At 41.7% G+C, this 17,690-nt stretch overlaps 1 protein-coding gene across 2 annotated transcripts in view; it reads left to right on the top strand.

The window, feature by feature from the left end:
• The window catches only part of CDKL2 (cyclin dependent kinase like 2), an 87,394-nt gene that overhangs the window by 32,165 nt on the left and 37,539 nt on the right, over positions 1 to 17,690 (top strand). For both annotated transcript variants that reach the window (XM_040418117.1, XM_040418116.1), the window contains exons 3-6: positions 6,649 to 6,843; positions 8,156 to 8,334; positions 8,416 to 8,528; positions 10,920 to 11,059. In XM_040418117.1, coding sequence (XP_040274051.1) covers positions 6,649 to 6,843; positions 8,156 to 8,334; positions 8,416 to 8,528; positions 10,920 to 11,059 — 627 coding nt within the window. The remainder of the gene's footprint in view (positions 1 to 6,648; positions 6,844 to 8,155; positions 8,335 to 8,415; positions 8,529 to 10,919; positions 11,060 to 17,690) is intronic.

The raw sequence follows: 17,690 nt of genomic DNA, 5'->3' as shown, positions 1-17,690 counted from the left end.
TTGTTTACTTCCTTGACTGAAAAGAGCATTTAATAAGGTGATTTTGAGATTAATGTAATAAGCTGTAGACAGTTGGAGCTTGTTGAAGGGGGCACCATGTTACAAAAGTGAGAAGGCTACCTAATCACATTGGACACATGCCTGTTTGCCTAATGTATGACATGCAGTTCAAGTACCTTTCTGAAGCCCTAAATTAATTAATGATTCCAAGAAATCAACCAACCAAGGAGGCACTATGAGGATTAAAGGGGTTGGCAACTTTCTGGTTACTGTTGACCAATGTGTTTGTGAGAATATTATATGGCACTTAATAATATATACTTTCTTGAAATTCTGCACCATTTTCCAGATTTAATAAGGTATGGTCCCTGGAGCGGACTGGGAACTTAAAGTGGCCCTGGAAAAAAATCCTAAAAGTGACCCCATGTTGTAGGAGGGTCCAGATTTACAGAAGGTGGGGCAACACAAATGGAGTCAGCAATACCCTAATGCAAAATACCGTCCCACCAGAACCATATATCACAGAGAAGCACAATATTTTTCTCAAAAGCTGTCCCTCCGTGGTGGCCATCAATAGAAGCCATTTTCTGTCCTCCCCTTCTCCTGTTCTCTCTGATTAAGATATGGAGCAGGGAGCTTAAGAGGGGAGATGTGGGCCACAGCAGTTAAATCCTGGCTGAGAGGATAGCTTGGGTGGCCCTCTGAGCATCGTCCCACAGGGAAATTTCCCTGTAAGATCTATGGCCAATCCACCCCTCTATGCCCCCTTGTTTACAATGTCTTTTGCGCTGCCCACACTGAGGTCCTGTCCATAAGATGTCCCCTGCTGGAGGATCATGTGATCCTGCAAATCACCTCAATGTGATGTCTCATCTATTCTAATACACTGCACCTGCCATCTATACTTGTTCTGTTAGGAGTTAAGTGCACATGCAATTTATTTGAATGAAGGAGACATCAAATGGAGGTGATTTGCTGGATCACATGACCCTCCATAAGCAGCCATTTTATGGACAGGACCTCTGTGTGGACAGCACTAAAGACTTTGTAAAGAACGGAGTATACCTTACTAAATCTAGAAACTGGTGCAGAATTTCAACAAAGACTATATTATAAAGTGCCATAGAATCATCTCACAAACACATTGGTCAACACTAACCTAAAAGTGGCCAACTCCTTTAACTATACATTGACATGCCTCAGCATCTTCTAAGGCTAAGATACATTAAAGGGGTTATTCCATTATAAGTTTAAAAATTTTAAATTAGTTTTCCCTCCAATCAGCTGTGTAAAGAGGTTGCAGCACTCTGGAGAGCATCACTTACCACTAGGGTCTATTTCTATGAATTAAAATCTATTAGACTTTATTGATGATATAGGTGTTGGGCATCAAGAATAATTTCCTCTGGTGGGCCCCAGAAACCCCAGTCTGACACTGATAGTACCTGACAACCTCTAACAAAGCTAGAACCAGCAACGTGCCTCACATGGATCCATAGCTCTCCCCATTCATTGCTTCAATTGCTTAGCTAGATTTATTTCAAGCTCGTAGCTTAGAGGTGTGCCCTTGCTCAGGGGGCATGTTCTTTCTCAGGGGACATGTCCTTTTTGCTACAGTTCTTTCTCTCCCTGTAACTGTCACAGCATCTAGCAGGAGATATGGTTGGTGGCAGTTGAAGGTTGGAACTGAGCATGTGCAACCAGGTTAGCTATGTAGGAGCGTGAGGAGAAATAAAGAAAAGAACAAACAGCAGGTGACGCTGTACAGATACATTTTATTGAATAACTCTGTGGCTATACAAAATGTAATTACAAGCAATTGCAAAATTATTCAGATCCAGGTGCTGGTTTGTAAAATGTAGAGTATTTTTCATGGGACAACCCCTTTAAATAACTGTTAACCGGATACTTGTTTGTCAACAATGAGCTTCCCATACTCATGAACACTCAATAGGGAGAGGGGAATAAGCTAATACCAGGCACCTCTAGTGGCCGCTTATGACCCCAGAGAACAAAAATATGGCATGTTGTGCTATCCGTCTCCACTCTGGCTTCTGCTGTTAGGGGGAGTTGGTACACCCAATACACTTGGTCAGTCAGTCCTAGTGAAATCAGTGGGTTCGGCAGACACATTCATTCCATATGTATGGTCATTTATAAAACGTTAAACATGGTTAAGGTCACTGAACTTATTGAAGCTTTGGAGCTTAAGATTCTAATCCTAAACCAATTTTACTGACTGTCCCTGGAAAATCTATACACAGACAACTTATTGTTCCAGACATCGGCAGTAGTTAAACTGCAATCCAGATAATGGGCAACACAATAACAGCAGTAGTGTTATTTATGTACAGTTGGCATGGGAATGCAGAAAATCCAACGGTTTATTCTTGTGCCACACGTACAGTCACAGCATAGGGCTTGATGACTGAAGTGAGAGAAATGCCAGTTATCTGATACGAGGCAATGTGACAAAATGAGCAAAGTGCCAAGATCCTGCTTAATGAAATGGTGACCTAGACCTGAACTAGCTGTAGGCCTCACATTTGCTGCTATACAGATACCCAAGTCATAAAATAACCTGCATGAACTGCAAAGACAGAGTTGTCCTTATATATATGTTGCTAAATATGTGGTGTTACCTTTAACAACCTATTAGACATTATAACAATTTACAGCTAGAATTTAATTGATTGCTGTTTGCCCATAAAACCATCTGCGGAGAGATTCTGAGATTCTGGAAACATTCTGCCTCTTGAGAGCTAGTCATTTGGGGCAAATGTGGAACAGTATTACTACAAAACAGTTTCCAACCAGTTATACTACATCTGAATTACAGCACATATATTACTGTTTATACTAGTGGTTTAATCCCATTGAACATAATGACTATTATTAACTTTAAAGTTGCATTGCTTGCTATGAACAGTGTCAGAACAGCTCCGGCAGAGTCATATTGTGACTATGGTTAAAGCTACATGGTGATTGGGAGCGCGACAGCTGTCTTGCGACCAGGTTTGCAGTGTAGCCATGGAAATGAATGAGGTCACAGCACCACTCGTGGCTCCAACCCTGCTAGATTTTTTGTGATTCTGGGGTCGCTATCACAGAAAACTTGTGAATCGCTCTGTGATCCCATTCATTTCTATGGCTACACTGAGATCCTTAGTCACGCCCAAGATCGCCGTGTAGTCCTAGCCTTAATTTAACACTGTTCATGCTGATTGAACAGTGACAGAATGGCTCTTGTTTGTACCCTTCAACACTGTGTGCTAGACACTTGCCAGTTGTAAATGTTTTAATTAATTGGTATATTAGCCACACAAATTTACAGGGTTGACTGGGGAAACAGAGGCACATAAAAGTAAAAAAATATATATAATAATGCTCTGCAATCAGGGGGCATGGAGATATAATGGTATAGTACTAGTTAAAGTGTGCAGAAGGTGCAGTTTCTGTGAAACAAAACCATTGAAAGCCATGGAAAAAGTAAAAAAAAAAAAGGTTATTGCCACTGTTTAATGCATAAATGGACAGTGCAGGTGAAAATATGAAACTTTAAAATATACAAGGCATTTGGAAAGTCTTCAGACCCATTCACTTTTTTCATATTTTGTTATGTTGCGGCATTCCCTAATCAATCTGCACTCAAAGCCCCATAATAAGAAAGCAAAAACAGAATTTTAAAAATGTTTGCAAATGTATTAAAAAGGAAAAACTAAAATTTCACCTGGAGTAAGTATTCAGACCCTTTACTATAACATACCTGTAAAGAATAAATCAAGGCAACTGGACTTACTGTAGATTTCTTGAAAAAGTTTCACTCGTTCTTCCAACGAGTTTTCTCAATTCTGAGTGACTGTACAAGAATTCTCTGGGAATAAATATGTAACTGAATCAACATCTGGTAATTATAGCCAGCATGGGGTCAGAGGTCATTATACCCAGCATGGGGTCAAAGGTGTTGATTCCATTATCCTAATTGGATTCAGTAGGTGATAATGACCTCCCAGAAAAAGGTGTCAAGACAGCATTGTATGTATTTACTATAACACTAGAAATTTAGTTCTGAGGCCCTCCCATTTCTCTTGATCATCTTTGAGATGTTTTTACATGCTGACGGGAGTCCACCTGTGGTAAATTCAGTTGATTGGACATAATTTGGAAAGACATACCTCCATCTATGTAATGACTTACAGGTGACAATGCATATCAGAGAAAAGCCATGAGAAGGAAAGAACTGCCTGTAGAGATCAGAGATATGATTGTGTGGAAGCAAATACCTGGAAAAGGGTACAAAAAAATGTCTGTACTGAAAGTTCCGAAGACGTCCATGCCTCTATATTTCTTAAATTGAACATGTTTGGAACAACCAAGATTCATCCTAGAGCTGACCGCTCCACCAAACTAAGTAATAGGGGGGAAAGGGCCTTGGTAAGAGAGTGCTGAAGAATCCAGTGGTCATTCTGGCTGAGCCCTGAAGATCCTGTGTGCAGATGAGAGTATCTTCCATAAGGTCAACCATCACTGCAGCATTCCACCAATTTGGGCTTTGTGGCAGAGTGGCCAGAAAGTAGCCTCTCCCCTATAAAACATGCATGAACGTTTTCAAAAAAGCACCTAAAGGACTCTTAGACTGTAAGAAATAAGATTCTGTGGGCTGATAAAACCAAGATTGAATTTTCTGGCCTCAATTCTAAGGATCATGTTTAGAGGAAACCAAGTACTGCCCAATACCATCCCTACAGTGAATCATGGTGGTGGCAGCATCATGGGGTGTTTTTCAGCAGCTGGGACAAGATGACTGGTCAGAATTGAGGGAAGGTGGAATGGAGCAAAGTAGTACAGAGATATTCTGATTTAAATTCTGATCCAGAGAAATCTAGGCCTCAGAACAGGCCAACGGTTTACCTTCCAACAAGCAAATCGCCATTAGCGAACATCCAAGACAACACAGGAGTGGCTTAGGGACAGCTCTATGAATATCCTTGAGTGGCCCAGCCAGAGCTCTGACTTGAACACAATCAAATATTAGATCTGAAACTGGCTGTCTACTGACGGTCCCCATCCAACTTGACAGAGCTTGAGAAGATCTACATAAAAGAATGACAGAAATTACCCAAATCCAGATGTGCAAACCTTGTTGCTTCATACCCAAAAAGACTGGAGGCTGTAATCACTGCTAAAGGTGCTTCAACTAAGTACTGAGTAAAGGGTCTGAATACTTATGTCAAGTTTTTCCTTTTCAATAAATTTTGCTAAGATTTCTACATTCTGTTTTCCCTTCTCATTATGGCGTATTGAGTGCAGAATGATGAGGAAAAAAATTTACTTTTTTTATATTTTAGCACAAGTCAGCAACATAATAAAATGTGAAAAATATGAAAATGCACTGTATATTCAATAAAACGATTCCTCTTTCTTCACTTATTAGGCTCCCTTTCTCCTCCTTCCCCCACCTTGCCTCTAATTGTTCACCAACTCTGAATTCACTTATATAATCTCTAGAGATTAGATTACTTTGGAGATCACAGTTGCAAAGAAATCTATGGAAAAGGGAAGGAAACAGAAGACTAGCTGCTATAGTGTCTGCTAAACAGCGCAGACAGAAAAAAGGAGATTCTACTTCCTTATCTGTGTGTAGCACATACTCTGAAGCAGAAGCAATATGGAGGAAATAGTACAGTAGCACTCAGCAGTATAGCTGTGCATCCAGCACATGGGGTGAGATAGTACACTTATTTGAGCCTTCAGCACCCTTTTTGTGTGTGTCAATTTCTCTCACTCTGCAGCTACTTCCTCCTCTCCTCCCTCAAGTCAAACAAGGCACACAAACATCCTTGCATTGCTTCATGATTCTCACGTGCCTATTGTAGGCCGCTTTGATGATAGACAGAGATCTGCATGGGTACTCTGACCATTCTGTGGCTACATAATCCTGTACACAACAAGCTGCAGTGCATTGTGTTTTGCACCTTTCCTTCACAAGCCACAGTAGCTCTGTGGAATTGAACCAGGCAGGCTAGCCTTAGGTCACTGCACATCAATGTGCCTTGGGCATGCTTGAGCGCCCAAGACCCCTTCTTGGGCCACTATTGGTAACTGGTAACAATTGTATTCCAGAAACACCAGAACAACAAGAATTTAAGTTTTGGAGATGATCTGACATTCAGTCATTCAGATCCTTACACTTACCCATTTTTCTTGCTTCCAACACATCAATTTGAAGAACTGTTCAGATCCTGCTTAGTTCACATGCTGCTTAGTGTGTGTAAATATATATACTGTAAGTATAGTAAATATATATAGAAGTATAGATAAACATATCTATACTGGGGCAGCACGGTGGCTCAGTGGTTTGCAGCTCTGGGGTCCGAGGTTCAAATCCGACCAATGACAACATCTCCATAGAGTTTGTATGTTCTCCCTTTGTTTGCGTGCATTTCCTCCTGGCACTCCGGTTTCCTCCCACACTCCAACGACATATTGATGGGGACGTCTGTAAAGCTGTGGAATATGTCAGCGCTATATAAGTGCATTAAATAAAATAAATATATTATAAATATACTGTACATATTACATAGTAAACAATTTACAATTCTAATGTATAACTTACAGTATGTCTTCTATTTTCCTTTTTTCCCACAGCAATTACGTCACGAAAACTTGGTAAATTTATTAGAGGTCTGCAAGAAAAAGAAGCGCTGGTATCTAGTCTTTGAATTTGTTGACCGCACCGTACTTGATGACCTTGAACAGTTTCCAAATGGGTTGGATTTCAGCAGAGTTCGAAAGTATTTATTTCAGATTATAAGAGGGATTGGTTTCTGCCACAATCATAATGTAAGCATAAAACTTTAATGTCTGATGAACATTCCCACCCATGAAGAAGCTGTAGAGCTTCAGTTTTTAGTGTTCTTTGAACTAATCATAAAAATGTATCTGATTTACAAGGCTACTTTCACATTTGTGGGACAGCTCTCTGGCAAGCTGTTTTCACATTTGTGATACAGCTCTTCAGCACGAAGGTCCGGCATAGAATGACGGGAATCAGCCACACAAAAACTGTTGCGTGCAGTGTTTTTTGTCCAGCCAAATCCTGGCATATTTGTCAGGTAGTGACCAGATCTACGCCAGACCCCATTGTAGTCATTGGGGCCGGCGGGCATTCCAGTAATATCTGGATCCAGGGAACTCTACCAGGTCGTTCCCTGCCAGAACAGCCTGCTGGAGAGCTATGCTGCAAATGTGAAAGTAGCCTTACTGAAACAGCTAAAATCTTGTGGATCTTTCTAGATGACTGGCACATAGTGGTTTATATACTGTATACTAGGATGCTGATTCTATAGATGAGCTGCATAGACTGATAAGGCTTGTCCATGGAGTCAGCTGTATTGGCAAGTAGGAGTAGGCAAACAATACAGCCCAAGTAGAGACAGGCTAAAGTAATTCACAAACACACGAAACTTAAAAAGTGACTGTATGTGCACAGGGATCCCAGAAGATAAGATATGAGGCGCTGATTGTTGAGGTCCTCAAACTATAGGGCTGCTTTTAGCTGTCCCTGTGTCTGCCTACAAGCTGGGAAGAAAAGTGTGGTCATAGATAATATTTTTCCATGGCCAACAAATATTTAGCTTGCACGACTGCTATTTAGGGAAAGAGAATCACCGTCGACCACATTGTTCCTTCCAACTATTCTACATCTCTTCAGCACCCTACTAAAAATCTCCATATACCTCAACTTCCTGGGATTAACTGTGAATTACAAGGTTTAAAGGGGTGTTTAAAGGTAAACTCCAGTCAAAGCCACAGTTTCCTAATTCTTACCCCATATCCTTATGTCTCAAGCCACTACTGTTTTTTCCAGCATTCTACATAAGAATATTTGCCATAATTTCGTGTGAGCTGCCACTGTCATGGAGAACCTTTCCAGGCCATTTCATGTAGACATCTTTATCCTCCCACAAGTAGGGGTTCTATCCCTCAAAGTTGGTGCTAGTAAAAAAGTAATGATCCTGTTGATTTGGCTGTAGTGTTTTTATATCACTACTTTCTGAATATCTTCCTTTTGGCCATATGTTTGATTTTATATCGTGAAGGTCCAGTTTTTATCATATTGTGTACATACCTTTAAATGTAATGCATCTTCTAGATTATCCATCGAGACATAAAGCCAGAGAACATACTGGTTTCCCATTCAGGGGTGGTAAAGCTATGTGATTTTGGATTTGCACGGACACTGGCTGCTCCAGGAGAAGTATACACAGATTATGTGGCCACCAGATGGTACAGAGCACCTGAGCTTTTGGTGGGGGATATCAAGTATGGCAAGTAAGACCTTTGGATTATGAACTACAGTTAAACATTTTGCATTGTGTCAGGGCTGATAAAGGCTGTGGTTTTGTTCTTTAGGGCTGTTGATGTCTGGGCTATTGGCTGCTTGGTCACAGAAATGCTTACTGGAGAACCACTTTTTCCTGGAGACTCGGATATTGATCAGTTGTATCACATAGTTAAATGCCAAGGTAAGCTGCCTGTAAAAAGCCTAAAATGTTGGGACAATCATGTTGACGTTGTCAGTTGCAGATGCGTAAATAAAACATTTTGGTTTCTCAAAAATACCTGAATACCTAGTATTTGGGGTGCTGGAAAACAAATCTTATGTCATGTCTTTATTTTGGGTGATTCAGTGGATCTGAGCTGCAATACTAGACATGATCCATGGTCTAGTTTGGGGCTTTGTCTGAATAGAAACCCCTAGCATACTGTTCCTGCATAATGCTCTTCCACAGGAGAACAGGGTCCTATAGAAGTGTGTATGTTTACCCATGAATTAGCAATGAGTGGTACCAGTTGGGAGTGTGTCCCTGTACAGTCTGCCACTGCCAGCAGTCATTATATAGTGTCTGACTGTGCAGGGTTTTTATTTAGTAAAATAAACATGCCAGGAGAGGTGACAGGTCCTCTTTAAAGTATATACCATAAAGAGGGAAAATGTAATATCTAACGAATAGCCTCAATGTATGTAACTATGCCACACATCTGCATACATTGTCCATTGACTCAACCCTTTACATGTAGTCATTGTTTTTCAATAACAAAATATCTAGAAAAAAACAGTATGTTGATGCATAGTACAGAGCAGAGTGCAAAAAGGATAATAATAATCTTTATTTATATAACGCCAAAATATTCTGCAGCATTTTACAATCAGAAGATACAGGTATAAAGAAATCAGACATTACTCAAACAAGATTAGTGAGGACCCTACTCGTAAGAGTTTATAATCTATGATGAGAGAAGAATGGAACAAAATGCAATAGGGCTTGTGTTGTCCAATGGGCCATATAGGACATATGAAGCTGCATGAGCTGGACACAAGCCACTATCTGTGTATGTACAGATATGAAGTGCTGTTGGGTGAATAGGGTGTGGTGGATACTGTTGGATGAAGGCGATCAGGTTATGTGGAAAAAATGAATCAACTCACCAAAGGAAGCAATATTGATAATCACAATACATTAGTAAGTGCCTTGTATTAACTTTCTCTACATGATGAATGCCATTTGCTGAAGGGAGACAACCCCTTTAAAGAGGACCTTTCACTACAATAAAAAATCTAAACTAAGCATACAGACATGGAGAGCGGCGCCCAGGGATCTCCCTGCACTTACTGTTATCCCTGGGCGCCGCTCCGTTCTCCCGGTATAGGCTCTGGTAGCTTCAGATTTTCGGCTCAACTGGGAGGAGCCTGCCGGCGTCTCCTTCTCCCAGGCTGTAGCGCTGGCCAATCGCAGCGCTCAGCTCATAGCCTGAGAGGTGTTTTTTTCTCTCAGGCTATGAGCTGAGCGCTGCGATTGGCCAGCACTCGAGCCTGGGAGAAGGAGACGCCGGCAGGCTCCTCCCAGTTGAGCCGAAAATCTGAAGATACCGGAGCCTATACCGGGAGAACGGAGCGGCGCCCAGGGATAATAGTAAGTGCAGGGAGATCCCTGGGCGCCGCTCTCCATGTCTGTATGCTTAGTTTAGATTTTTTATTGTAGTGAAAGGTCCTCTTTAAGGAGCATTTACATTGTGCCCATTAAGCAGACAATTATCAGCAAGGAATAGTTGCCTGCTCATCAGTAGAGGTAAGAACTGCATTTACATGCAGCAATCACCTCCACTTTATGGGGACACTCAATTGCTGGGGGTCCCATTGCTGATATGTTTCTCCTGTTCCCAAAATAGATTCACTGCATTTTCTAGCAGCACCCACTAGGGTGCTCAGTGTACAGACATTATTTACAGCTTCCATTGCATTCAATGGTGACTGTATACAATCCTATGCAATGAGCTCCCCCTAGTGGTGGCTGAGGGCAGTTTTATAATATCCTTTGTGAAGGGAAGCAGAAGAATTATCAATGTATCTATGCTTGTTCTGTGTTGTCAATATAATAAAAAATATGGATTTCAAAATGAAGCACCTCGTCTGCTTTTTCTGACACAGAAGTTCGTTTAAGTCGTTAAATATTTTTATTATTGAAAATTTCTTCCACTTTATAAAAAAACATAAATTAGTCAAAAATCTGGGGACTCGTACTTTACATTTTCCATTGCCTGGGAGTGTTTTTACGCACACATATTGGTAAACCTGGTAGGGCAAGGCCTATACTAAGATATGCTATGGGGCATTTTGGGATCTGTGTACACCCCAGTTATATACATTTAGACCGTTTCCTGACGTATAAACCAGACATATAATACAAGCTTGGCGTGAATAGAGCCTTATCTTTACAACATTTGCCCTTTTGGCTGTGTTTAATGAAATGTGTAATTGCATTTGTTTTATATGTACCATAATGGCATTTGGCAGCTAATTGATAATGCCGCACTACAATGTATTGCCTTTATAAGCAATAATTTATCTGTTGTAGGAAATCTGACTCCACGCCTGCAGGAGCTATTCTATAAGAATCCACTGTTTGCTGGTGTGACTCTGCCAGAGATTAAAGAAGTTGAACCTCTTCAAAAGCGATATCCTAAACTCTCTCCTATTATATTAGATTTAGCTAAGGTAACCTTTGTCATTCATAAGTTCTGCATAACATTTTAATTGGCCGCTACAAGGGCTGGCTACAGTATTTCAGGTTATGGCATTGGTACTTCACTAGATTTATTGAGTCTATTAACCAATGGTGGGCCCACAAACCATGGATCCAAAAAATATGGATACAGGCCATATGCATGTATCCCGATAGTAGAGATGCCTATTCTTGTCCGCAAAACTGACAAGAATAGGACATGTTCTATAATTTGCAGGATGGCCAAGGATGGGACAGTCTGCATTTTTTGTGGCAGAAGAGAAATGAAGGGGTTTGTAAGCGTTCAGCAAAAAATGTGGATTGGTTGGAGAAAAATACAGTTGTGTGAAAGAGGCCTTTCCTATCAGCTCATAATCACTCAATATAGCTAAAGTGTTATCAATTTGATAACTTAAAAGGGTTTTCCTAGATTTTTTACTGGTGTGGGGTCCAACATCTGAGACCCCCGCCGATCCTGTGAGCGCCGCAGCCTTATCTCAGCTCACCCAGCTCAGCGCCGCACATAGTATATGGCTGTGCTTGGTATCGCAGCTCAGCCCCATCCACTCGAATGGAGCTGAGCTGCTCCTAGGCCATGTGAACAATGAGTGTGACGTCACTGGCCTAAGAAAAGCTGAGAGAACGCTACAGCAATCACAGGGGAGCTCAAACAGCTGATCAGCGGGGGTCCGGGAGGATAGGTCATCATCAGTAAAAAAAAATCTCATAAAAACCCTTTAAACTTAATGACAACTTAATTTAGTGTTTATGAGCTGTCAGGAGATAAGAGCTACAGATCCAACGATCAGAGCTCCTCTCTGAGGGATTCACTGATATGGGGGAAGCAATAGTCTGCAGATGCACTGAAAGTGACAGCTGTAGAGAAAAACTGGTTATGATTTTAGCCCAAAAGGAGTAGAATGCAATAATAAAAAATTAAAATTCGGATATGAGTGGCTCTACTTTGTGTGGAGGATTCTGGCTGGGTGCACGGTCAAATGTAAACCCCCGTTTACTTGGTAAATGCTAAAAGAAATGAAATGACCGGCACTCACAATATACTAGGGTCACGCAAAGAATGCTAATGTCAGATTAAAAATTTATTCACATCTATAACACACATAATAAAACGTCTAAATTGGCCAATACTGCTAAATTCCAATAAAAGTTACAATATAAAATACTGGACCACCTGAATCTACAATCGTAAAGTCTTAATGGCTAAGATAGATCACAATATACAAATGTACAAAATATTCGCTGGTTTGTTGCAAAAGTTCGTAATCAAACTTTGGTGGAGTAATAGATCAAATGGAAAAGTTGCTTCGAAAAAAATATTTTAGAATGAAAATATTCTAATGAAAAAAATATTTTCGAATGAAAAAGGGAGATGTATTGGGTATATGGGTGCACAATGGCTGAATACTTCCTCAGTGCTAATGTTCACACTCGAACCGTATGGCGGCGATAATTCAGATGAAGAGTGAATTCGATATGGCCGCTGGGTTCACTGCGGTAATTTAAATGGAAGGTAAATTCAATCTAGCCACTTGGTTCGCGTTTTTTTTCCAGATAAAAATCGGTGAAGGATCTTATATCTATGCACGATCTAACTCCAATGGAGTGATATTTTCGGATAGAGAGTACTTTCAATATGACCGCTTGAATGAAGCCAGCACAAATATCTAACTTGATGTTCAGTTCAAGTGCTGTTATACGTCAATATTGTGAGAGTTGGTATAGTACTCACGATTTTGCAGTCCTGACTCTCAGTCCGTTTGGCGCTGAATTCAAATCGCCTCCTGTTGCTAATATATAGCTTGATCCTTCCCCACGAATCTGTGGCGTCTTTATCACGAAAATTGTGTGCAAATCTCACTGTGTTATCACAGGTATCCTTTCGTCTCTCCACTTTATACAGCTGACTCTCCTTGAGCAATTTCGGAAAAACTTGCCCAGCGTTAAGTCGGTGGTTTCTCCAGGTGTTGACTACCGGTAGTATTCTTATGATTTCTTCTTCCCAAGGCACTGAAAAATATTTGCTTTAGACCAAACGCGTTTCGGAGTGTTTTTTTGGGGTCTTACTCCTTCATCGAATATTTTCATTCGAAAATATATTTTTCGAAGCAACTTTTCCATTTGATCTATTACTCCACCAAAGTTTGATTACGAACTTTTGCAACAAACCAGAGAATATTTTGTACATTTCTATATTGTGATCTATCTTAGCCATTAAGACTATACTATTGTAGATTCAGGTGGTCCAGTATTTTATATTGTAACTTTTATTGGAATTTAGCAGTATTGGCCAATTTAGACGTTTTATTATGTGTGTTATAGATGTGAATAAATTTTAAATCTGACATTAGCATTCTTTGCGTGACCCTAGTATATTGTGAGTGCCGGTCATTTCATTTCTTTTAATAATAAAAAATTGCCTCCAAAAGTGTTCATAGCCTTTAAAGGGAACCTGTCACATTGAACAGGGGGTCTAAGGTGCGGGCTCTATGTTAAAGAGCAGGAGGAGCTCAGTAGATTGATGTAGTTTAATGGGAAAAGATTCAGTATTGGTTGTACAGTATTTAATTTATTTAAATTCATCCACATTCTGGGCTGTGAAGTCAGTGAGGAGGTCCTATCAGTGATGACAGCCTTCCCTCTATGACTGTGTATACAGAGATAGCTGTCAATCACTGACTGAAGACAAGGAGACGGTCCTATCAGTGATTGACATCCTTCCCTCTATGACTGTGTATAAAGATAGCTGTCAGTCACTGACTTAAGACAAGGAGAAGGTCCTATCAGTGACTGACAGTCTTCCCTCTATGACTGTGTATACAGAGAGAGCTGTCAGTAACTGACTGAGGACAAGGAGAAGGTCCTATCAGTGACTGACAGTCTTCCCTCTATGACTGTGTATACAGAGATAGCTGTCAATCACTGACTGAAGACAAGGAGACGGTCCTTTCAGTGACTGACAGCCTTCCCTCTATGACTGTGTATACAGAGATAGCTGTCAATCACTGACTGAAGACAAGGAGGAGGTCCTATCAGTGACTGACAGCCTTCCCTCTATGACTGTGTATACAGAGATAGCTGTCAGTAACTGACTGAGGACAAGGTGAAGGTCCTATCAGTGACTGACAGTCTTCCCTCTATGACTGTGTATACAGAGATAGCTGTCAGTAACTGACTGAGGACAAGGAGACGGTCCTATCAGTGACTGACAGCCTTCCCTCTATGACTGTGTATACATAGATAGCTGTCAATCACTGACTGAAGACAAGGAGACGGTCCTTTCAGTGACTGACAGCCTTCCCTCTATGACTGTGTATACAGAGATAGCTGTCAATCACTGACTGAAGACAAGGAGGAGGTCCTATCAGTGACTGACAGCCTTCCCTCTATGACTGTTTATACAGCGATAGCTGTCAATCACTGACTGAAGACAAGGAGACAGTCCTATCAGTGACTGACAGCCTTCCCTCTATGACTGTGTATACAGAGATAGCTGTCAGTCACTGACTGAAGACAAGGAGAAGGTCCTATCAGTGATTGACAGCCTTCCCTCTATGACTGTGTATACAGAGATAGCTGTCAGTAACTGACTGAAGACAAGGAGATGGACCTATCAGTGATTGACAGCCTTCCCTCTATGAGTGTGTATACAGAGATAGATGTCAGTCACTGACTGAAGACAAGGGCACCGTCCTATCAGTGATTGACAGCCTTCCCTCTATGACTGTGTATACAGAAATAGCTGTCAGTCACTGACTGAAGACAAGGAGATGGACCTATCAGTGATTGACAGCCTTCCCTCTATGAGTGTGTATACAGAGATAGATGTCAGTCACTGACTGAAGACAAGGGCACGGTCCTATCAGTGATTGACAGCCTTCCCTCTATGACTGTGTATACAGAAATAGCTGTCAGTCACTGACTGAAGTCAAGGAGACGGTCCTATCAGTGATTGACAGCCTTCCCTCTATGACTGTGTATACAGAGATAGCTGTCAATCACTGACTGAAGACAAGGAGGAGGTCCTATCAGTGACTGACAGCCTTCCCTCTATGACTGTGAATACAGAGATAGCTGTCAGTCACTGACTGAAGACAAGGAGACGGTCCTATCAGTGATTGACAGTCTTCCCTCTATGACTGTGTATACAGAGATAGCTGTCAGTCACTGACTGAAGACAAGGAGGAGGTACTATCAGTGATTGACAGCCTTCCCTCTATGACTGTGTCTACAGAGATAGCTGTCAGTCACTGACTGAAGACAAGGAGGAGGTCCTATCAGTGACTGACAGCCTTCCCTCTATGACTGTGTATACAGAGATAGCTGTCAGTAACTGACTGAGGACAAGGTGAAGGTCCTATCAGTGACTGACAGTCTTCCCTCTATGACTGTGTATACAGAGATAGCTGTCAGTAACTGACTGAGGACAAGGAGACGGTCCTATCAGTGACTGACAGCCTTCCCTCTATGACTGTGTATACATAGATAGCTGTCAATCACTGACTGAAGACAAGGAGACGGTCCTTTCAGTGACTGACAGCCTTCCCTCTATGACTGTGTATACAGAGATAGCTGTCAATCACTGACTGAAGACAAGGAGGAGGTCCTATCAGTGACTGACAGCCTTCCCTCTATGACTGTTTATACAGCGATAGCTGTCAATCACTGACTGAAGACAAGGAGACAGTCCTATCAGTGACTGACAGCCTTCCCTCTATGACTGTGTATACAGAGATAGCTGTCAGTCACTGACTGAAGACAAGGAGAAGGTCCTATCAGTGATTGACAGCCTTCCCTCTATGACTGTGTATACAGAGATAGCTGTCAGTAACTGACTGAAGACAAGGAGATGGACCTATCAGTGATTGACAGCCTTCCCTCTATGAGTGTGTATACAGAGATAGATGTCAGTCACTGACTGAAGACAAGGGCACCGTCCTATCAGTGATTGACAGCCTTCCCTCTATGACTGTGTATACAGAAATAGCTGTCAGTCACTGACTGAAGACAAGGAGATGGACCTATCAGTGATTGACAGCCTTCCCTCTATGAGTGTGTATACAGAGATAGATGTCAGTCACTGACTGAAGACAAGGGCACGGTCCTATCAGTGATTGACAGCCTTCCCTCTATGACTGTGTATACAGAAATAGCTGTCAGTCACTGACTGAAGTCAAGGAGACGGTCCTATCAGTGATTGACAGCCTTCCCTCTATGACTGTGTATACAGAGATAGCTGTCAATCACTGACTGAAGACAAGGAGGAGGTCCTATCAGTGACTGACAGCCTTCCCTCTATGACTGTGAATACAGAGATAGCTGTCAGTCACTGACTGAAGACAAGGAGACGGTCCTATCAGTGATTGACAGTCTTCCCTCTATGACTGTGTATACAGAGATAGCTGTCAGTCACTGACTGAAGACAAGGAGGAGGTACTATCAGTGATTGACAGCCTTCCCTCTATGACTGTGTCTACAGAGATAGCTGTCAGTCACTGACTGAAGACAAGGAGGAGGTCCTATCAGTGACTGACAGCCTTCCCTCTATGACTGTGTATACAGAGATAGCTGTCAGTCACTGACTGAAGACAAGGACACGGTCCTATCAGTGATTGACAGCCTTCCCTCTATGACTGTGTATACAGATATAGCTGTCAATCACTGACTGAAGACAAGGAGACGGTCCTATCAGTGATTGACAGCCTTCCCTCTATGACTGTGAATACAGAGATAGCTGTCAGTCACTGACTGAAGACAAGGACACGGTACTATCAGTGATTGATAGCCTTCCCTCTATGACTGTGTATACAGAGATAGCTGTCAGTCACTGACTGAAGACAAGGACACGGTCCTATCAGTGATTGACAGCCTTCCCTCTATGACTGTGTATACAGAGATAGCTGTCAATCACTGACTGAAGACAAGGAGGAGGTCCTATCAGAGACTGAAAGCCTTCCCTCTAGGATTGTGTATACAGAGATAGCTGTCAATCACTGACTGAAGACAAGGAGATGGTCCTATCAGTGATTGACAGCCTTCCCTCTATGACTGTGTATACAGAGATAGCTGTCAATCACTGACTGAGGACAAGGAGACGGTCCTATCAGTCAATGACAGTCTTCCCTCCATGACTGTGTATACAGAGATAGCTGTCAATCACTGACTGAAGACAAGGAGACGGTCCTATCAGAGACTGAAAGCCTTCCCTCTAGGACTGTGTATACAGAGATAACAGTCAATCACTGATAGGATCTCCTTAACTGCAAAGCCCAGAATGAGCAGGAATTCAAATGAATCAAATGCAAGTTATCCTGAATCTTAAACTCTATATGAGAGTCCATTCACACGTCTGCAAAATGCATCCGGATCCATTCCGCAACGTTGCGGAACAGATCCAGACCAATTCATTTTCAATAGGGCCGCAAAAGATGCGGACAGCACTCAGTGTGCTGTCCGCATCCGCACTTCCGTTCCGCATCTGCACTTCCGTTATGCAAAAAATAGAACATGTCCTATTCTTGCCCGCAGACACAGACAAGAAAAGGCATTTCAATTTAAAGTGCCGGCCATGTGCGGTCCGTGTTTTGCGGATCCGCAATTTGGGGA

Source organism: Bufo bufo, chromosome 2, assembly GCF_905171765.1.
Source record: "Bufo bufo chromosome 2, aBufBuf1.1, whole genome shotgun sequence".
Taxonomy (NCBI): Eukaryota; Metazoa; Chordata; class Amphibia; order Anura; family Bufonidae; genus Bufo; species Bufo bufo.
The sequence above is the reverse complement of the archived record's forward strand: the minus strand, read 5'-3'. Positions and strand labels throughout refer to the sequence as shown.